At 40.6% G+C, this 22,488-nt stretch overlaps 1 protein-coding gene and 1 long non-coding RNA gene across 7 annotated transcripts in view; one reads left to right on the top strand and one right to left on the bottom strand.

Annotated features, from left to right (window-relative positions):
- Positions 1-21,655, top strand: part of Hmgxb4 (HMG-box containing 4) — a 37,793-nt gene extending 16,138 nt beyond the window's left edge. For 3 of the 4 annotated variants that reach the window (XM_055609018.1, XM_055609021.1, XM_055609020.1), the window contains 6 exons: positions 13,087-13,168; positions 14,582-14,646; positions 15,608-15,713; positions 16,879-17,048; positions 19,820-19,942; positions 20,303-21,655. In XM_055609018.1, coding sequence (XP_055464993.1) covers positions 13,087-13,168; positions 14,582-14,646; positions 15,608-15,713; positions 16,879-17,048; positions 19,820-19,942; positions 20,303-20,347 — 591 coding nt within the window. In that variant the 3' untranslated portion in view covers positions 20,348-21,655. The remainder of the gene's footprint in view (positions 1-13,086; positions 13,169-14,581; positions 14,647-15,607; positions 15,714-16,878; positions 17,049-19,819; positions 19,943-20,302) is intronic. The other variant, XM_055609019.1, reaches the window with a different exon arrangement.
- Positions 1-22,488, bottom strand: part of LOC129678285 (uncharacterized) — a 32,568-nt gene that overhangs the window by 8,609 nt on the left and 1,471 nt on the right. For 2 of the 3 annotated variants that reach the window (XR_008720342.1, XR_008720344.1), the window contains exons 2-4: positions 21,649-21,785; positions 16,948-17,033; positions 12,052-12,521 (exon numbers count right to left, since the gene is read on the bottom strand). This is a non-coding gene — a long non-coding RNA (uncharacterized LOC129678285). Of the gene's footprint in view, positions 1-12,051; positions 12,522-16,947; positions 17,034-21,648; positions 21,786-22,488 lie in introns of those variants that run through there. The other variant, XR_008720343.1, reaches the window with a different exon arrangement.

Genomic DNA, 22,488 nt, shown 5'->3' with positions numbered 1-22,488 from the left:
TGTGTGTGTGTGTGTGTGTGTGTGTGTGTGTGTGTGTGTGTGTGTGTATGATGGCACTGTTTTATCTTGGTCCCTATAAAGGTATTTAAAAAGAAAGGTCTTAGTTAAGACACATTTAGGAATGAGGCTAGAGAGATGCTTAGCAGTTCACACACAGCTCTGCAGAGTACTTGTATTCAGCTCCTAAATTGCCTGTAACTCCAACTCCAGGGAAGCAGACACTTCTTTCTACACTGGTATTCTACATGTCCATACATGCATGCAGTTGCATGTATGCTAGCTCAGAATACACACAGACACACACATGCATGTACATGTAATTTAAAACAAAATAAATCTTTTCCTAATTCAGAGCTATAAAGCTGCTGCTGAGCTGGTGGTGCACGCCACCACTCTGAGAAGTGAAGGAAGACAGATCCCTGTAAGTTTGAGGCAGCCTGGTCTACAAAGTGAGTCCAGGACAGCCAGGGCTACACAGAGAAACCCTGTCTTGAAAAACCAAATAATAATAATAAAGCTGCTGCTCAGTAGCCACAGCTTCTAGAGCACCCCTGGAACATCTCTAAATGGGACTGGGTCACTAGAAGAATGTTGGAAATGGGACCTTTACTCCTTTCTTATTACTTAGTGTGTGTGTTGGTGTGTATGCTGGAGTTGCTTCTCTCTTTTTATAGTGTGGTCCCCAGGAACTGAACTAGGTCTATCCTCAGGCTTGACAGCAAGTACCTTAAACTGCTGAGCCATTTTGCTAGCCCAGTCCTTTATTTTTTATTTTTATTTTTATTTATTTACTTTGTGTATGCTTGTTTGCTTTTTTCTTTTCAGTGAAAATAATTTTTTCACACATACTGATTATGTGTTCCCTTCCATATACTCCCAATTTCTCCCCACCTCCCCTGCTATCCAAATCCACTCCCTTTCTTTCCAAATCCTTTCCCTGTCATTAGAAAACAAATAGGCAGGTAACTGGAGAGATAGCTCATTTGATTAAGAGCACTTGCGCTCCTTCTAAAGGACCGGGTTCAGTTCCTGGAATCCATATGGCAGCTTACAACTGTCTGTAATTCCAGCTCCAGATGGTCTGACACCCTCATATAGACATACATGTAGGCAAAACGGCAGTGCACATGAAATAAATAAATAAATGAATGAATAAATAAATAAATAAATAAATAAATAAGCCATTGAAAAAAAAGAAAGAAAAAATTGCCTTCTAAGGAATAATTTAAAGATACAACAAAATCAGATATAAGAAGGAAAATAAATACCACATCAGAGTTGGACAAGACCAAAGAAAAATAGCCCACGAAAAGGCACAAGAACCGGAAACCCACTCTTTGGCACACTCTGGAATCCCATAAAAACAGTAACCTGGCTGGGTGGTGGTAGTACACACCTTTTATCCCAGTACTCTGGAAGCAAAGGCAGGCAGATCTCTGAATTTGAGGCCAGCCTGGTCTACAAAGTGAGTTCAGGACAGCAAGGGCTCTGTTAAACACAAAATATGCAGAGCCCCCGGTACAGATCCATGTAGACCCTGAGCATGCTGCCTCAGTCTCTGAGTTCGTATAAGCTTTGATCATGTTGATTTAGAAGGCCTTATTTTCAAGGTGTCCTCCATCCCCTCTGGCTCTTACACACTTTCTGCCTCCTCTTCCATGGGGTTTTCCTGAGCCCTGAGGGGAAGATTTGATATGAAGATCCCATTTAGGACTAAGTGGTCCGAGGCCTCTTGCTTTCTGTATAGTGTCTGGCTATGGGTATCTACATTTGTCCCCATTTGCTACAGGAAGAAGCTTCTCAGATGATGGCTGAGCAAGGCACTGATCTATGAGTATAGTAGAATGTCATTAGGAATCATTTTATCCACCATTGAGCTTTGATTTGTTTTCCTTTTTTTAGACCAGTATTATTGAGTTTTACCCTAGGTCCTGAGCTGTTTTCTGGTTCTTGGTCTCCCAAGCAGTGTCAAGTATGGGCTCCATCTGATGGAGTAGACCTGAAGTCAAGTAAGACACTGGCTGGCCACTCCCACAAGCTTTATGCCTCTATTGCCCCAGCACATCTTGCACCATTATAGGTCAAAGGTTTGTGTTTACATCTCTCTGTACCATGCAAAGTACCTTCCTATGCCAAAGACACTACCATGTGCGGGTGAAGGTTCCACATAGGCACCAGCCAACCTTCATGTTCATGAGTTGTATCTGTGTTGTCTTCAACAATGAGGCCTTGCTGTCAGTTTGTGGATAACAAGTTGTAGTCTTGTTAACAGCCTGGATTGTTTGGGGATTTCCATTGGACCCCTTTGGTCAACAATTTAATTAGATATAACCCAGTTCCAGTACTGGAAGCTTCATTTGGTGACAAGAGATGTTTCCCCGTTATTTGGCAATTTCATTTAGATCACTGTAGTGTGTGTTAGGAAGCTTCTACTGTATTAGGTATCCATAGCACCACTCAAATTGCCCTGAATTTTAGCTGTCACTCTTTATATTCCCTCCCTCATCCCTCCTCTTCCTTCATCCTCCCCAGTTTAGCCTTCCATTCCAGCCTCCAACCATCCCATCCATAACTGTTTATTCTAGTTCCCTTTCCTAATGACATCTATCTATACTCAGATCCCTTACTCTGCCCCTGACCTCTGTGGTTGTATGGTAGCTTGGTTATCATTGACTTAACAGTAGTACCTTCATATAAGTGAATACACACATTTGTTTTTCTGGGTCTTGGATACCTCAAGATTTTTTTTTTTCTAGTTCTAGTTTACCTGTGAATTTCATGATGTTTTTTTTTTTTTTTAAATGGCTCAGTTGTGTAAATGTTGTGTAAATGTACCATATTTTCTTTATCCATTCTTCTGTTGAGGGACATCTGAATTGTTTCTAGTTTCTGGCTACTAGCAGTGAACATGGTTGAACAAGTGTCTGTGGTAAGATGAAATGTCTTTTGGGTATATAGCTGAAATTTGAGGTAGATTGGTTCCCATCTTCCTAAAGAACCACCACACTTATTTCCATAGTGGCTGTTGAAGTTTGCACTCCCACTACCAGCCATGTATGAGTGTTCCCCTTACTCCACATCTTCACTAGCTTGAACTTGTTTTATTGATTTTAGCCATTCTGACATGTGTAAAATGGAATCTAAAAATAGTTTTGATTTGCATTTTTCTGATGGCTAAGGATTTCTTTAAGTGTTTCTCAGCCATTTGTGTTTCTTTATGGAGAATTCTCTGTTTAGATCTGTATTCTATTTTTTAATTAAATTTTTATTTCTTTATATTAATTACAGTTTATTCACTTTGTATCCCAGCTGTAGCCCCCTCCTTCATTCCCTCCCAATCCCATCCTCCCTCCCTCATCTCCTCCCATGCCCCTCTCCAAGTCCACTGATAGGGGAAGTCTCCTACCCTTCCATCTGACCCTAGCCTATCAGGTCTCATCAGGACTGGCTGCATTGTCCTCCTCTGTGGCCTGGCAAGGCTGCTCCGCACTCAGGGGGAGGTGTCAAAGAGCCAGCCACTGAGTTCATGTCAGAGACAGTCCCTGTTCCCTGTATTCTATTTTTTAAATTGGGCTATATGTTTTCTTGATATCTAGCTTTTTAGTTCTTTATGTATTTTGGATATCAGCCTTTCATTGGATGTGTAGTTGATTAAAAATTTTTCTAATTCTGTATGTTGTGTCTTTGTTGTTCTCAGTTTCATGATTATTAATTGTTGATATTAGTACCTGTGCTATTGGTTCTGTTGAGAAAGTCTTCTGTGCCAGTGCATTCAAGGCTATTCCCCTTTCTCTTCTATAAGGTTATTTACCTGTCTTTATGTTGTGGTCTTTGGTAGATTTGGAGTTGTTTTGTACAGAGTGATAAGTATGATCTATTTGGATTCTTCTATACACAGCAGTCCAGTTTGAGAAGCACTATTTGTTGAAGATACTATCTTTTTCCAATTTGTATTTCTGGACTCTATCAAACATCAGGTGTCCCAGGATTTATGTCTGGGTCCTCACTTTGATTCCATTAATCAATGTGTTTTTTTTTTTTTTTTTTTTTTGTGCTAATACCATACTGTTTTTATCACTATAGCTTTGTAGTACAACTTGAAATTAGGGAAAGTGATACCTCACAGTTCTTTTATTATTCAGGATTGTTTTACCTATTCTGTTTTTTTTGTTGTTGTTGTTTTGTTTTGGGGTGTGTGTGTTTCCATATGAAGCTGAAAATTACCTTTTCAAGATCTGTGAAGAATGGTGTTATTTTGATGGAAATTGTGTTGAATCTGTAGATTGCTTTTGGTATGATGGCCATTTTTCCTATATTAATCCTATCAATCCTTGAGTATGGGCGATCTTCCTATCTCCCAATATCTCCTTCAATTTCTTTCTTCACAGACTTGAAGTTTTTATCAGTCAAGTCTTTCACTTTCTTTGTTAGAGTTGCCCCAAGATGTTTTCTATTATTTGCAGCTATTGTGAAAGATATTCTTTCCTTGACTTATTTTTCAGTCCATTTGTCATTTGTATATAGAGGAGCTACTGGTTTTTTTAAGTTTGATCCAGCCACATTTGATGTTTATCAGGTATAGGAGTTCCCCAATGGAATTTTTAGGGTCACTTATATATACTATCATATCATCTACAAATAAAGAACCTTCTTCCTTTCCAATTTGTATCCCTTTGATCTCCTTCAGTTAGTTGTCTTACTGCCACAGCTAAAACTTCAAGTACTATATTGAATAGATATGGAAAGAGAGGACAACTTTGCCTTTTTCTGATTTTAATGGATTTTTTTTTATGGAATTGTTTTGAGTTTGTTTCCATTTCAGTTAATGTTGGCTTGTTGTAAACTGCCTTATGTTGAGGTCCATCCTTTTTATCCTTAATCTCTCCAGGACTTTTATCATGAATGGAGTATTGGGTTTTGTTACAGGCCATTTCTGCACTTGTGTGATGTGATTATACGGTTTTGACTTTCAGTTTGTTTATATAGTAGATTACATTTACTGATTTTCATATATGGACCCAGCCCTGTATCCCTGGGATGAAGCATACTTGATCATGGTGGGTAATCTTTTTGATGTGTTCTTGGATTCAGTTTACAAGTTTTTATTGAGTATTTTTGCATATATGGTTCATAAAGGAAATTGATCTGCAGTATTCTTTGTTGGGTCTTTATGTGATTTTGTTATCAGGGTAACTGTAGCCTTGTGAAATGAATTGGGCAATGTTCCTTCTGTTTCTATTTTGTGAAATAATTTGAGCGGTATTGGCATTAGCTCTTAGAAAGTCTGATGGAATTGTGCACTAAAGCCATCTGGCCCTGGGTGGGTCTTTTTGGTTTTAGTTTTTGTTTTTTAGCTTGGGAGACCTGTTTTGTTTTGTTTTGTTTTGCTTTGTTTTGTTTTGTTTTGTAACAGGGTTTCTCTGTATAACATCCCAGGCTGTCCTTGAGGTGGAAGAGGCCTACGTCTGCCTTGCAAGTGCTGGGATTACAGGCCACCGTAATCAACAGTTGGGAAACTTAGTGACTTTTCTGTTTCACTAGGAGTTTGTTTAAATTGATTTTCTGATCTTGATTTAACTTTTTAAAATGGTACATATCAACCAAATTATTCATTTCTGTTAGGTTTTTCCAGTTTGGTGGAGTACAGGTTTTTAAAGTACATCCTTCTGAGTCTCTGGATTTCTGTGTCTGTTGTTATGTCCCTCTTTTCATTTCTGATTTTGTTAATTTGGATATTCTCTTTCTGCTTTTTAGTTCATTTGGGTAAGAGTGTTTCAATCTTACTCATTTTTTGTTGTTGTTGTTGTTAAAAAACTATTTCATTGATTCTTTGTTATCATTGATTCTATTTTATTGATTTCAGCCCTCAGTTTGATTATTTATTGCCATCTCCTAAATTTTTGGGGGTGTGATTTCTTTCTCTCTCTTTTTTTTTTTTTTTCCTCTCTAGAACTTTCAGGTATGCTGTTAAGTTGCTATTTGAGATCTTTCCAATTTTTTTATGTAGACACTCAGTGCTATGTTCTTGCCTCTTGGAACCACTTTCATTATGAAAGGCTTTCATTTCTTAATTTCTGTCTTGACCCATTTTTAATTCAATAGTGAGTTCAGTTTTCATGAGTTTATAAACTTTGTTGTTTCTGTTGTTGATATCTAGCTTTTACCCGTGGTGGTCAGATAGGATGCAAGGTATTATTTCAAATTTTTGTTTAGTGTTGGAGTATGTGATTAGTTTTGGAGAAGGTTCCATGAGGTGCTGAGAAGAATGTGTTTGTGTTTAAGTGAAATGTTCTATAAATATCTGTTAAGTCTATTAAGATCCATTTGGTTTATGATGTCTGTGAGCTCCAGCATTTCTCTGTTTAGCTTTTGTCTGGATGATGTTTATTGCTGAGAGTGGAGTATTGATGTCTCCCACTATCACTGTGAGGATCAGTATTGTGATTGAAGCTGTACTAGTGCTTCTTTTATGAACTTGAATGCCCCTGTGTTTGGTACATAGATGTTAAGAACTACAGTGTCCTCTTGGTGGATTTTTCTTTTGAATATGTAGAGTCCTTCCCTATCCTCATAAGTTTTGGGTTGAAATGTCAGATATTAAAAATGGCTACACCAGCTTGCTTCTTAGGCCCATTTGCTTCGAATGTCTCCTTCCATTCTTTTATCCTGAGGTTGATGTCTATTCTTGATGTTAAGGTGCATCTCTTGGATGCAGCAGAAGAATGAATCCTGTTTTCCCATCCATTCTGTTAGGGAATTGAGACCACTGATTTTGAGAGATACCAAGCAGTGTTTGTTTTTTCCTGATATTTTGTTGGGGGAGGGTGCTTCCATTCTGTTGATTTGCTGGTCTGGGGTTATTTATTCGCTGTGTTTCCTTTGGTGTGGTTAAGCTCTTCAGGCTGGAGTTTTATTCAAGAGCCTCCTGTAGGGCTGGAATTTTTTATAGTTATTGCTTACATTTGCTTTTATTATGGAATATCTTATTTTTTTCCCATCTATTGTGATTGAAAGTTTGTTGTCTATAGTAGTCTGTGGTCTCTTAAGAGTCTATTGCACATCTGTCCAGGCCATTCTGGCTTTTAAAGTCCTCATTGAGAAGTCATGTAAATTCTGATAGGTTCATCTTTGTATGTTACTTGGTCTTTTTCTATTGCTGCTTTTAATATTCTTTGGCGTATATGTTTATTGTTTTGATTATTATGTACTGAGGGGACTTCCTTTTCTGGTCTAGCCTATGTGGTTTTCTGTTTGCTTCTTCTACTTTGATAGGCATCTCCTTTTTTATGTTAGGGAAACTTTCTTATGTGCTTTTGTTGAAAATATTTTTTGTGCCTTTGACCTGGGTTTCTTCTCCTTCCTCTATTCCTATTATTCTTAGATTTGGTGTTTTTGCAGTGTCCCAGATTTCCTGGATGTTTTGTACCAGTAGTTTTTAAATTTAACATTTTCTTTGACCCGTGTATCCACTTTCTCCTGTCGTGTCTTCAGTGCCTGAGATTCTTTCTTCCATGTTTTATATTGTGTTGGCGAGGCTTGCCTCTGGTTCCTGTTCAAGTCTTAAATTTTTTACTTCCAGAATTCCACAATTTGGGTTTTCTTTATTTGATTCTGTTTCCACTTTCAGGTCTTGAACTGTTTTATTAATTTCTTCCATTGTTTGTTCTCTTAAAGATTTCTTTAAGGGATTTATTCATTTCCCCTCTAAGGACTGCTATCATATTCATAAAGGCTGCTTAAGGTCCTTTTCTTGTACTTCAGCTATGTTGGACTATTCAGGGATTGCTGTGGTAGCATTGTTGAGCTCCATTGGAGACATACTGTTTTGACAGTTACTGTGTGTTTATGCTGGCATCTAACCGTCTAGGTTTGAGAATATTGTAATTCTAGGGGCTGTTATCTGGTCTTGTATTTTGGGGGTGGGTGTTTTGGTCCTTGGTTTCTGTTTCCACTCTGGTTCTTGGGAGACTATAGTGGCTGTATCTGTCTGGTAGGGAATTAGGGTCCTGATAGGTGAGGCCACTGGGGTTTCCATGTAAAATGAGTTTCTGGGTATTAGGAGCTGACAATTAAGAACAAAAAAGGGCTGGGAGGATATCAGGGGTCCACCAGTGTCTGCTTAGTCACCTGGGAATGGGGCAGAGTGAGGAGAGGCCACAACAGTAGGTCTACTAAAGACCTAGGGATGAGACTCAGGAGATGAGACTTAGAGGAATGGAGGAAGAGGTGAAGATCTGCAGTTAATATTAATCTACTTGTTTTTCTGGCCAGAGTCGGTACTAGGAACCGGCCTGGATTCAATAGTAATACAGCTGCTTGCCTTTGTCTCCCAAATGCTGGGTATAACACCTCCCCAGCTGACCTTTATTATTTAAATTAAAATTCTGTAAGTCCAGGTTTTCCCTTGTTTAGTCTCTTGTTAGTCAAACATTTTCACTCAGTCCTCCGCCAGAACAGTTTCTATGTTTAGGAAAGTTTGTATTAGCTTCCTGGATGCCACAGCTTCTATTTTTAAATGTACAGAGGGAATGAAAGAGCCACTCAATTACTACTGCAGCATAATTTATAGACTATCGATAACTTAGTGGTTTAAAACAGCATCCCTTAGTTCCCACCCAGATCTGTAAAATGGAAACCTGCTCCTGTGCTTGGGATCTCAAAAGACTCAAGTTGAATGGTCATCTGATGGCACTCCCACCTGAAGTTTATTCAAGATTGGCATTTGGTTTCCTGTAGTTGTACAATCCATGGGACAATTTTTTTTCTCTCATATTCCATTCTAATGTTCTACTTTTATGTCTAATGTTTGCCATGGTTTTGTGGGGTTTGGGGTTTTTTTGTTGTTGTTGTTTTTCTTCACTTTGTTTTACTTTCGTTTGGGGGTTTGTTTTACTCTTAGTTTCCTTGAGATGTCTTATGTAGCTCAGGTTGGCCTTGAACTAGCAGTACTCTTTGCTTAGGTCTTCTAAGACAGAGGCAGGTGGATTACTTTGAGTTCCAGGCCAGCCAGGTTTACATAGTGAGTTCCAGGCCTGCCAAGGCCTATCTCAAAAAAAGAAGAAAAAAAAATTAGTTAAGTTTTTTGGAATCACAGCAAGATTTGTTCTGCCCAGTTCACGAACCCCAAAAGACCAGGAATAACTAGACTCCGCTGTAAATACATGAGGTTCTTTTTATTGTAAATTACAAGCTGCAGCTTGGGCCCACACCCACCAACGCCGAAGTGGTGGGAGCTGAGTGCGGGTGCCCAGGTTAGTTGGGTCATTTAAAGATTCTGGTCCCTCCCAGCACGCCCAAGGCAGGGGCGATTCCTGCCTGGCAAGCATCTGTTGGTCAAAATGCTACATTTTTAATTGATTGGCTATAGGAAGGTTCCCAGACCTTAATGACCTGGTGTCCCTCCCTAGGGGGATGGGCCAGTTTCCTAGCAACTGTTATCTCTAGTGGGTGGGAAAAGAATGCAGTAAGAATTCCCTCAGGGCATTACTAGACTCCTCCGCCCACATAGTTCAGGCCTTAATTAATAATAGCTGCTAATTTTTAATCTTTTTTGGTCTCTCAGATTGAGAAGAAAATGTAGGCATATGCCATGTATTTCCTATCCCACACATACATGGCCTCCTCCACTATCAACATCCCACGCACCAGCATGCCTGTTACAGCTGATTAACCTAAACTCAGACTGACATAGCTTCATCCAAGCCCATAGTGTAACTGCATATGCACTCAGTGTTGTTCATTCTATGAGTGTGGAAAATGCTCCATCTCCTATTGTAGCATCACAGGATACTTTTTGTTTTTTGAGACAGGGTTTCTCTGTGTGTAGCCTTGATGTCCTGGACTGGCTCTGTAGACTAGGCTGGCCTCGAACTCTCAGAGGCCTCTGCCTCCCAAGTGCTGGGATTAAAGGCATAGGCCACATACCTTGTTTACACAAGATACTTTTAACTACCCTAAAAATCTTAATTCTTCACCTGTTTACAATCACCTCATTTTTTGTTTGTTTTTATATTTTGCCTTTTTCAGAATGCCACATAATTAGAATCATTTGTAAGTGGCCTTTGGGGGGTATAATATAAATTTGTCTCTTGTCCTCTCAGTTCTAAATAGTGCTTTGTTGTTTGGTTGAACCACAGTTCATTTGTTCACCAACTGCAGGCTGCCTGGGTTGCTCTCAAGTTTGGGCAATTGAGAATCAAGCTTCTATAGACATCCATGTTTCTATTTTATGTGGAGAAATGTTCTCAGCTCCAGTGGGTAAATGCCAAAAAGCATGAAGGACTGTCTGATGAGGTGTATTTACTTTAAGAGAAATCACTTTACTGTCTTCAAGTGACTGTCCCATTCTGCATCCCCTCTGCATATACTGGTACCTCTGTGGGAGGAGGTGGGCCACACCTTATATTCATCTAGGACCCTCCCTATTGAGCTAAAGTCCTACCATGCAGCAGCCACAAGGCAGGGTGGGACAACAGAATAACTTTCTGAATTAAAACCTTATATCCTTATCTAGTGACTTTACTGTTATGTTAGACATGGACTCCTCCCTCTAAGCTCAGAAACCTCTCCCCTCTAAAGCCTGTAAAGGCATTTCCTTTCATCTTGGGTGTCTGGTCGGCGGTGCTGAAGGACTGCTCACTTAAAATTGTCTACTGCGCCTGAAAAGAGCTGTCGTTCTACATCCTTGGAGTCTCAAGTATGGTCAGTCATCTTATTAGTGTTTCTATTTAATACGTACTTCTCTGATGACATGTGGAACATCTTCATCTGTGTTCATTTACTGTCAGCTTTTCTTTCCTGGTGAGGTGTCTTTTAGCTTTAACCCAGTTTATATTATTTTCTTGTTGGTTTTTGGAGTTCTTTGTGCATTTTGGGTAACAGTACCTGGTCAGGATAGGTCTTAGTAAGTGCTTTTTCCTGCTGTGTGGACTCATTCTTCTAACAGTGACTTCTGCAGAACAAAAGAGTCAAAGGTTTTTTGTTTTTTGACGGTGGTTTTAAGAGCTGAGGCTGGCCTTGAACCCCTGATCTTTCTGCCTCTATTGCACAAATACTGGAATTCAGGCATGTACCACACCCAGATTGATGTTTATTTTAAAAAAGTTCCACTTACAGTTCTTTCTGCTGGGGTATCTTATCTAAAATACCCTAGGTCGTGGAGATTTTCTACTGTGTTATCCAAGAGTTCTGTGAGTTTGGGGTTTTTTTTGGGGGGGGGGGCGGAGAGGTGGGTGCGCATTACATTTGTTTGTGAGTATGTGTAAGGACAATTTGCAAGAATTGGTTCTTTTCTCCCATCGTATGAACCCCAAGATCAAATTCAGGTTTTTGTAGACCAGGCTGGCCTCAAACTCAGTCTGCCTCCCTGAGTGCTGGGATTAAAGGCATACACCACCACGTCTGGCTCACAGTTGATGTTTTTAACTTCCTGAGAATAAGATTTGCGATTCACGCTCATGCTGTTATACCATTACCTGGTATAATTATTTGATAAATACCAGTTTGTTTGCTCTATAATGAATAAAGTCCTCTATAACAGGAGGACTTTCCTTCAATTCATGAATTTGGATGTTGACCAAGAATTATGATTAGTTTTATGGAGATACTTTATGTTAAACCCTAAGTGGCTTTGGAGCTAGGGGGAAAGTAACAATATTGTACCACATGTAGACGACGTTGTTTAAATGCCTATTGCAAGGTCCATAATAGAAGTTTTCATATACATTCTCTTCCTCGTATCTCAGTATTTAGCAGTGAGATAGATTCTGCAGGAGGGAAAGATGTGAAAATGTATAGACTTGTACAAATGGGGTGGGGAGGCTGGGCATGCAAGTAAGTCAGCAGAGACTCTTGACAGAACACGGTGATAGTGTAGCTAAGTGTGGATGACCAAGGCAGTAAAGAAAGCAGTTGAGCTTTTCCCTGCCCAGACCAACTGCTCTGTGAAGTGACTCAAGGGACATGTTTGTAGTTCCTTGGGTTTTAGTCACAAATCTGACTCTTCTTTTTTTTTTAAAGCAAAGTTTTAAAGCTTTATTTATTAGTGCGCAGTGTTCCGCCTGCACACCAGAAGAGGGAAGAGGGCACCAGACACCAGAAGAGGGCACCAGATATCATTCCATGTGGTTGCTGGGTATTGAACTCGAGCAGAGTCCTTTTAAACTCTGAGCCATATCTCCAGCCCCAACAAATCTGACTCGTAAGGCAAACCAGATGCCTGAAGCTTTGAAAGTGTGAATTGTTGGTTTGTGTTAGACTGACTATAAGACCAGAAGGGGCTGTTAGAGGATCATCATAGTTTGAAGCTTCTACAGGAAGAAAGTACAGAGGGTTTTGGTTGGTTGGTTTTCCCAGTTCTTTCATTTTGTTTTTGGGTTGGTTCTCTCAGATTTCCATTGGTGTTTTGTTGAGAAAAACACCTCTAATCCTAGCACTCAAGGAGCAGAGACAGGTGGAGGCAGAGGCAGGCCTAGTCTTCAGAGTTCCAGGACATAGGACACCAAAGGCTGCCCAGAGAAACCCTGTCTCAAAAAAAGAAAGGCATCCAGGTGAGGTGATGCACACCTGTAATCCCAGCACTGCAGAGGCAGGGGCAGGTGGATTTCTGTGAGTTTGAGACCAGCCTGGTCTACAAAGCAATTTAGGATAGCCAAAGCTACACAGAGAATCCCTGTCTCCATAAACCAAAAAAAGAAAAGGAAGTCTGTGATTCTAAATCTCAAGAATGAGAAAATTAGTCTCCTCAGGAGAGGATAAAGATCTTATTTTGTTAGTACTTGATGCTCAAAGAAATATGCAGTATGATATTTTTACATAATAATGAAGGTTTTCACAGATGCTTTATAGCATGTAACTTTTACCTCCAAAGTTATAGCTAATGCTGACCTCTGGGTAATGAGTAACATGGTAATGTTATATTATATATGTATAATATATATAATGTTATATAATGGTAATAAGTAAAATTATCCTCTTGAGTGAGGCTGGTTTGTAGGGTGAAACTCTTCCCTAACTGGAGAATACTGACAATATACTAGTTGGCTCCTAATCAACTTTTGCCCTATTCTGTTTTCTTTGTGGCACTAGCCGAAAAAAAAGAACATGTCTGCCTACCAGGTGTTCTGTAAAGAGTATCGGGTAACCATTGTGGCTGACCATCCAGGTATAGGTAAGAACCTGAGTTTTGGGTTTTGTTTTACTGTTTTTTGGGTTGTTTTGTTTTTTACTTTCTACTCTCTGAAGCAGTACATTTAATTAATTTGATCATTAGGTAGCTTCCCTTTGTAGCATTAGACTACAAAATGAAACCAGCTGCTGTAGTTCATGCCAGTAATCCCAGGGGGGCAGCAACCATGGCCTATGCTACAGCGTATGCCCCTGTCTCAAACAGAATACAGATGTATTTTCTCAGTTCTGCAAATCCTTTAGTTCACCCTAAGTATAAAAGAGGGATGTGTGTGTGTAGACCAGACATTCTTATCAGCTATCTTTTTATCAAGTGCTTTCCACTTCATTTTTATTTATTAGTAGTTTTTTTTTTTTTTTTTCCCTATCATGTAGCTCTGGCCATCCTAGAACTAACTTCCTATGTAGATCAGGCTGTTCTTGGACTCAGAGAGCCACCTGCCTCTTCCTGCCTGGAATCAAAGATGTGCACTACTATGCCTACCTCTACTTTATTTATTGAGTCTTATGTATTATTTTGTTTGTGTACGTATGTGCACACAGGCCATGGAGGTCAGCGGATAACTCTAGGAGTCAGTTTTCTGCCCCATGTATGTCCCAAGGACCAAACTTAAGCTCATCAAGCTTAGTGGTGAGTGCCTTTACTCTCAGAGCCATTTTGTGACCTCATTTTACTTTTTGAGGCAGAGTCTCTCATTTAACCTAGAACTCACCTATTCTACTGGGCTAGATGGCTAGTGAACTCCAAGTTTCCCTGTGTTTCTACAGTGCTGAGATTCTAGATATGCACGGCCATACCTGGCTTTTACATTTGTGTAAGATTTCACATTTACAGTTTTGGGGAATCAGAATTCAGGTCCTCTGGGTTATATGGCAACCACTGTACCCAAGCCATCTTCCCATTATGTGTTTCTTAACTAATGAAAGAGGAAAGTATAAATGAAATAGATATAAGAGCCAGGCCCTTGCCTGTAACCCCATCAGTGCACATAAATATGCAAAGTATCCATTTTATTTTCAAGGCTTTTCCTTGAGTTCCCTCGTAGTGTTGGTGCTTTTCACTGAGTGAGATGAGTAGACACTGCCCTGACCCTACACTGGTCAATTTATGTGTCTGGCTCCTTGAGCTTATGTATAAAATGGCTGTCCACTCAACAGAGGTGCTGTGAAAAATTAGACATTGCCAAGCATGACGGTGCACGCCTTTAATCCCAGCACTTGGGAGGCGGATCTCTGAGATAGAGGACAGCCAGGGCTACACAGAGAAACCCTGACTTGGGGAAAAAAAGGAAGAAATCTGTTCCACCAAACCCTTTTCTAGGTTGTTTCCCCAGACTTCTGTTTTCTTACATTTCTGTTTTTTTGTTTGTTTGTTTTTCTTTAACTCTTATATCAGATTTTGGAGAACTTAGTAAAAAATTGGCTGAAGTATGGAAGCAGTTGCCAGAAAAAGACAAACTGGTAAGTGTATTTTCTTATGTAGCTTTTATTGTTGTTTTGTTTTGTTTTGTTTTGTTTTGTTTTGTGTTTGCCTGCCAGACACACACTGAGAACAATGAGAAAGTAGAGGTGGTTAGCAGAGGACATGGCCACTGTTGTCAGGCTGCTCTTGCTGTAAGGAGACTGTCTGACTCTACTGTCTATCCACTGTCCCCCAAACCAGATTTAAGTAGACAAAAAGAGTCCAGTTAATTAAGATATTTCTAAAGTCACAGCACCCTACTGCAAATGCCAGTCAGTCATGGTCTGGTGTTTGAGGACTACCACCTTCTAGATAAAAGCATGGGATTCCCTTAGCCAGACTCTGGGTCCCTAGCCTCATCAACTATTAGCAATGTACCCTCCTCCGAAGAACTAAAACGACTTCTGGGAATGGGTGGCTCGTGCTTTTAATTCCAGTGCTTAGCAGACAGACATGAAGGTTAAGGATTCAAGACCAACTTGGGTTATGTCACAAGTCTGTCTCAAAAAACAAAAAATACAAGAGCCAGTGATAGTCAGTGAAGACAATAATAGTCACTACTGAATCATATGTAGTTACGTCCTAGTCATTTCAAATGAAGAATAAGACTTGCCATTCTTAAAAGAATGGCCTTTTTAGATGAAACAACTCTTTTCCACCCAAAGTGTTCTTGACAGCTTGCTGTTTTCCATTGACAAGAAGGTCAGAGGAAGTGGTTAGGCACAGGACATTATACTGAGCCAGGTGTTCTGCTCTGTGACCTACGTTTAACCTTGGTGTATTGAAATACAGTCCTGAGTCTAGACCCTTAGCACTGAGGAGTGGATGTTTGTAGTTAACATATCAGCTATCAGCCTTAAAGCCACTTGACTTACTATTTGTCCTCTCTCCACCTCTCCCTAGCTCCTTGCTTCCTTTCTACTTATCCTTTTTTAATTCTGTGTGGCTGCTCTGTTACAGATCTGGAAGCAGAAGGCTCAGTATCTGCAGCACAAACAGAACAAAGCTGAAGCCACAACTGTGAAAAGAAAAGCCTCCAGTGCAGAAGGTTCGGTCAGAGTCAGAGGTAGCAGCCTCTTCTCACTCCTGCTGTCAACACATTTCCTCCAAAGCCCTGTGGATTCTGCTTCCTTGCTAGGAAGTTGGGAGAGCAAATAGCTTATAATAGAAGTAGGCCTTGATCCCTAAGTATTACTGAATATTACAGGTTACATAAAAGTAGTTCAAATTTAGAAAATGCAAGAAATCACATACTTTACTGTAAAGATCCAGAAAGTAAATCAAGGATGGAGCCTTCTGTCTACATGTAATCTAGCAAGCAAGAGAGTAGCAAGTTCAAGCTACCTGAGCTACATGGCAAACTGTACACTGAGACCCTGTCTTTAAAAAGTAAAAAGGAAGCTGGGCAAGGTGACCATGATCTCTCTGAGTTCGAGGCCAGCCTGGTCTACAGAGTGAGTCTAGGACAGTCAACACTACACAAGAGACGATGTCCCGATAGATAGATTAGATAGATAGAGAGATAGGCAGATATAAAAATAAAGAAATAAAAAGCATCCAGGACAGTCAAGCCTACACAGAGAGATGCTGTCTCAATCAATCAATAAGTAAATAAATAGAAATACAAATAAAAAGAATCCAGAACATGAATGTTAAAGCCTTTGTGTTCTAGGTGCTTTCTCAGTCACATATGCATTTGCTTGTTTTTCTTAAACCCTTTAATTATGTACAACTAGGGTCTGGAGAGATGGCTCATCAGTTAAGAGCACTAGCTGTTCTTGCAAAGGACTAGGGTTCAAATCCCAGCCTGTACCTTGCTCAAAGCAGGCTAGAACTCCAGTTCCTGGGAATCCAATGCCCTCTTCTGGCCTCTGTGGGCACTACACACATGTGGGTACAGAGACATGTTAGGCAAACATCTTTTATATATATAATGAAATTATTATTTTTGTTTTGTTTTTTGAGACAGAGTTTCTTTGTGTAGCCCTGGCTGTTCTGGACTCACTTTGTAAACCAGGCTGCCTAGTCTACAGGGATTCACCTGCCTCTGCCTCCCCAAGGGCTGGGAAGTAAAACTACTAATATCTCATGGTTCACACAAAAAGAAGTCAGGCTAATTTTAGGTCACAAAGATAGGCTAGCTAATGCCTGGTATATAGTTTTCAAGAGGGAAAATTATTGGTTTTGTGACACTGAAGGCCACAGGCAAATTTTCATCCTTCTATTCTTAGCTTCTTCTGTGGGAATACTGTCACCCCAAAAGAAGTCCCCACCCACCACAATGCTTTTGCCAGCCTCACCAGCCAAAGCCCCTGAGACAGAGCCCATTGATGTTGCTGCTCATCTCCAGTTGTTGGGAGAGTCTCTCAGCCTCATTGGACACCGCCTGCAGGAGACAGAGGTGAGCACAGCACTGATTAGCAGGATTCCTGTTTCTTACACTATTTAGATCCATTTGTTCATTTACTGAGCAACTACTTTATGCAAAATAATGCCAGGTACCCATGGTGTGGTGAGAACATGTCTAGAAATTTAGAGTCTGCCTGTTGGCTCTAGCGCTTATACCGGTATACCATTCTATAGAAACAGTGGTGCTAAAACAATTGAAGAAACCCTGTAACTGGATTTTAGTCTATAAAAGTTCAGTGGAGGACCTGGAGAGATATCTCTGCAGTTAAGAACACTGACTCCTCTTCACAAAGACCAGGATTCAAATATTAGTTCCCACAAGGAAGCTCACTACCGCCTACAACACTAGTTCTAGGAAATCTCATGCCTTCTTGTAGCCTCTTTAAGCTATGCATTCGGTGCACAGACATACATGCTGGCAAAGCATGCATACATATAATCATTTGTTTTTGTTTTTCAAGACCGGTTTTTCTCTGTGTACCACTGGCTGTCCTGGAACTCTGTCTGTAGATCAGGCTGGCCTCAAACTCACAGATCTATCTGCCTCTGCCTCCTGAGGACTGGATTTAAAGGCATGTGCCACCACTACCTGGCTCATATAAAATAATTTTTAAAAATTTAAGTGGAAGCCAGACATGGCAGCTCAGACCAGTAATTCCAGATCTTGAGAGGCTTAAGCAGAATTGCTGCAAGTTCAAGATTAGCTAGGGCTATAAACTAAAATCCTGTCTCCAAAAATGAAAAAAATAAAAAAAATAAAAAAAGCCCAGACTGGAAAGATGGCTCAGTGGTTAGGAGCACTAGCTACTCTTACAGAGGACCTGGGTTCAATTCCCAGCACCCACATGGCAGCTCACAACTGATTGTAACTCCAAAGGATCTTCTGGCACCCTCACAGGCAAAACACCAATGCACATAAAAAAATAAATAACTCTTTAAAAAGAAAAAAAAATCCCAAATAAATTAAAATACCATGAAAAGACACTTGGATACTCCTGGTAGCTTCTGAGAACCTTGATTGTTAGTGCTGTTTCTAAAGTTTTGATGGTTGATAGATCGCTGCTAGCATCTAACAAGCTGCGTGCAGCATGGAATGCCGAGTAAAGTTCACTCACAGTCCACCAGGACAGAGACTTTATTATGCTGCTCCAACAACTTGTATGCAGTTTAGAACTGTGAGTTGAGCCTGAGTGGAGGGCACACCCCTCACAGTGGACATTGAGAGGCTAAGGCAGGGGCATCACACCTTTGAAGGCAGCCTGCAGCATACAAAAATAAACTATAACAAACCCCTTCCCACCCACCCCCAAAAAAACCTGAGTAACTACAACCGTGGAAGGAAAACTGCAGATAAGTGTGGCTACCACAAGCAGAAAGGGAAGGGTTTACAGATTCTCTTACCCATTTTTCTTTTTTGCAACAGCCTTAATAAAATGTTTCACTTGCCAAAAATTCACCCTTTACAACAGTGCAGGATTTAGTGGCTTTTAATACTCTTCAGAGTTTTGGACCCATAACTGTCTCTAAAACAATTACTTCAAAAAGCAACTCCAAGCACATTAGCAGTCATTTCTCATTTTGTGTGTATGTGTGAGATAAAGACAGAGACAGAGAGAGAGTACAGAAGTATGCAGTGTCCATAGAGGCCAAAACAGGACATCCATTCTCCTGAAGCTAGACTTATAGATGGTTGTAAGCTACCATGTGGGTGCTGGGACTCAAACCCAAGTCTTCTAGAACAGCCTGTGCTCCTAACTCCTGTACCATCTTTCCAGCCCCATGACTTTTATCCAATGCACAGCCTAGTGGATATGTAACTATTAAAACAGTTGAAGTTCACTTACATGTCACCTGAAATTGCATACCACACTTTCAGGAACATTAATTTACATAACTCACTAATGTAGACATTATTCTACCTGAACCTCATTATCACAGATTTATACAACTATTAGTACCAAAAATAGAGCCCAACTGACCTTCCCCTCCCCATGCTGCTCTCCTGCACTGCTGTTAGCAGTTACAAGACTGTCAAAGAACAGTGTCACTTAGCATTGGTGGTGTGCATAGGACTGTCGTTCTACTACTAGGAGCCTAGTCAATCAGGAAGATGGCTATTAGTTTCAAAAAATGAGTTCTAGGCTAGCCTGAGCTAAAACAAAACTTGAGACCTTATCTCAAAGGGAGAGAAAGAGAAAGCAGTGTGCCCAGTTAGGAAGCCAAAGGGCTAGTGAAAGGGAATGGAGTAAGTAGCTGGAGAGACACATTGCATACAGAAGACAGCACTGTTCTCACCCTTGGGGTCTTTTTTGCAGAGAAAGATGGAAAGACGTCTACTGAGACTTTAGGCCTGCAGCCCTGCTTCAGAAACAGATCTGGAAGTCTTCCTACTCAACTGTTGAGGCAGGGGTGTATACAGCAGGGGTAGGAAGAGAGAGCAAGCATCTGAGCAGATGAGCCAGATGTCTTGGTAGACACTGAAGTATTTGTAGTTTCCTGTCCTGGAACTGCAGAGTTTTGTTTTTTGTTTTTTGTTGTTGTTGTTGAGTAGGGTAGGTATGATTATAGAGTTCCTACTTCTGAGAAAGTCTAGTTTAGATTTTGAGTGAAAGAGACCAGCACTGGGGAGAAAGTACAGCATCAATGAAGTGTACAGGTGACAGAGACTCAGCAAATGGATCTTGAGAGCTTGCTTACCAACTGGAAAAAAGCTGAGCAGAAAGAGCAGCTGAGAGTGTGGGTTGCTGTCTGCTTTTCTTGCAGGGCATGGTAGCAGTGTCTGGCAGCTTGTCAGTGCTCCTGGACTCCATTATCTGTGCTCTTGGCCCTTTGGCATGCCTGACCACACAACTACCTGAACTGAATGGCTGTCCCAAACAGGTCCTGGTGAGTTTTTATTGTTGTTGTTTTCCTTAACTTTTTAGGGCTGGAGTCTTTGAGAAAGCCCAACCTGCCAAGCACTATTTAACTCATGAGTCATATGGCATTCCCATTACATATTGTCCCACAGAGCAGGACACTGTATTAGAGAGAAGCAGTCTAGCCTAGCCCTTGAGGACCTGCATCTCACAGACAGTACAGAACTTCTTCCTGCTACTGGGACTAATGTGAGACACAAGCAGAGACGCTCCTGGCGCAGCTGACAGCAGTGTGCCGGTGTGTCTTATCCACTTCTTTCCCATCTGTCCCCTGACAGGGGACTATAGTAAAGTGTACCACATTTGAGCCCTTTCTCCTTGTTTGCAGTCAAACACGCTAGACAACATTGCGTACATCATGCCTGGACTGTGACCTTCAAGAAAGAAGCCTGGGACAGAAGCCTGTCTACCCCTTCGCTAGAGTGTGTGTGTATATATATATGACTGTTCCAGATCCACCACTGACCTCTGGGTATAGGTTTTAAATTTTTATATCTATATATACATATATAATGTACAGTATATACATAGGATTATAACTACTTTGCTTTTAATAATTTTATGAAATGGCAAAGGTTTAGCTAAAAGGAAACTTTGGCATGAATGTGGGCTTGGGATTATTTTTTTGTGTGAAAAAATCTGCCTTAAAAATCAGTGTAATTTGGGGACTAGGGGCTTACTCTGGGTGCCATGTTTATCTCCATATAGATAGCTAAAAATGTGATTTCCCCTCCCCCCAAGGCTGGTTGTACCTCCAGACCCATCACTGACCATTTGCCTTACCTGTCTTACAATCGGAAATGTAGTAAAGACTGTGGGAGGAGGCCAGCTGACTACAATGTTTTCAACCTGGGGGGAGGTGGAGGTAGCTTAGGTGAACTGAGGGGGAGACTCATTCCAATTCCTACTAAACACGTTTCCAGTTTTATTGGTACCTTAGAGTCATGGGTGCCATCTATTGCCTCAGTTATGTGATTCTTGGCAGCAGAGAAATACCTTGTAGATACCAAAGCTGTTGGTGCCACTTGCATTAGCTGGCCAAGAAGGCTTGGTCTACAAAAACCAAAGCTGGTATCTCTCATTGGCAGTGTTGGTTGGCCCCCAAATCCTGAGAGATTCGGCCGCTTAACTGCTAGGTGGTTCTCAGTTCAGCTGTGGTTCCCCTGGTGGACAGACTGTGCTCTGCATTCCACACAGTTGGACCATAAAGATGTGCTCTGTTCCTAGTAGGCTTATCTGTATGTGTGTGTGTGTATATTTTAATTATGTGTATTTAACTCTTTAGAATTTCTTAGATTTTAATTTATCCTGTAAATTCCTGTATATATAATTTAATAACAAGCCTCCACCAGCATTAGCATGTGGAGCATACAGATCTGTCATTTCTTCATGTCTGTCTAAAAGCTCCAAGTCATCCATATGTTAAGGTGTTGTGACTCAGAAAGGAGCTTCATGGCCCTCAATAATGTTACAAAAGTGAAATACAAAGGAATGTCACCATTCCCAACTACCCTTGTTCCCAAAGAACCAGACCCCATTAGAGAGAAGATAGTTGAGCACTCCAGGGTTGTTTGGAAAACTTGGTGTGAGATTCCCTTCCCTGCCAAAACCAAGCTGAGGTAACCATGCTTTCTTCCTCTGGCATAGATGGAACAGGGCAGCATCATAGCAAACCTTTGGGGACCATGTAGCCCGCTGGCATCCTATTTAATTCCTTCCCGTAGTCTCACTGTGCTGTCACGGCTGAGCTTCTCACGGGTGTTCTGGAAGTGAAATCCCTTTCGCAGCTCAGAGCAGTTCTGAGATTTAATCTGGGAAATGGAGAAAGAAACAGGAATATGTGGGAACTGAAATCAAGAAGAGCAGAAATTTAAATTTGAGCTAACATGTCAGAACCTCATTTGAACCTGTGGAAGTTTCCTGTGAGAAACAAGGTATCAGGGAGAGACTTGAAAGACATGTGTAATACAGGAAGCAGCCAGTCCTCCATTGACATTGCTACAGACAGTAGTGAACTCCTGATGAGAATCGGCTTTTTCGTGTTTGTTTTCCTTTGAAGCCTAGCCCTGTTGTATTTGTATTAAAGATTTGTACACATTTGTATAATAATCTGTACCTTGTGGTATTTGGTACTATTAGAGGAAAAACTTTGGATTCAGGCCTTCTTGCTGTTTTTATATCATTGTTTTATTTTGTTTTTTAAATAAATCCTAGTGGTTTGATTCAAAGCTATTACAGTTGTATAAAGAAACAGAATTTTGTACTTATTAAAGATCTCTCATTTTTAATATTTGTAGTCCAGTCTTAGCTGTCTATTCACCCTAATCTTTCCTCTAAAAGGGAGTGGGGGCCGGAGAGATGGTTCACTGATTCAGAATGCAAAAAACCCAAGTTAGATCCCAGCACTCATTCAACTGAATTTAACTCTAGTTCCAGAGTATCAGTCACCCTCCATAACCTCCTTGGGCATCAGCACAGAAGTGCATGTACCCACAGAGGTACACACACACACAC

This window comes from Psammomys obesus, unplaced genomic scaffold (genome assembly GCF_907164565.1).
Source record: "Psammomys obesus unplaced genomic scaffold, mPsaObe1.curated_primary_1811, whole genome shotgun sequence".
In the NCBI taxonomy this organism is placed as follows: domain Eukaryota; kingdom Metazoa; phylum Chordata; class Mammalia; order Rodentia; family Muridae; genus Psammomys; species Psammomys obesus.
Note: the sequence above shows the minus strand (reverse complement) of the source record. Positions and strands in the feature narration are given on the sequence as shown.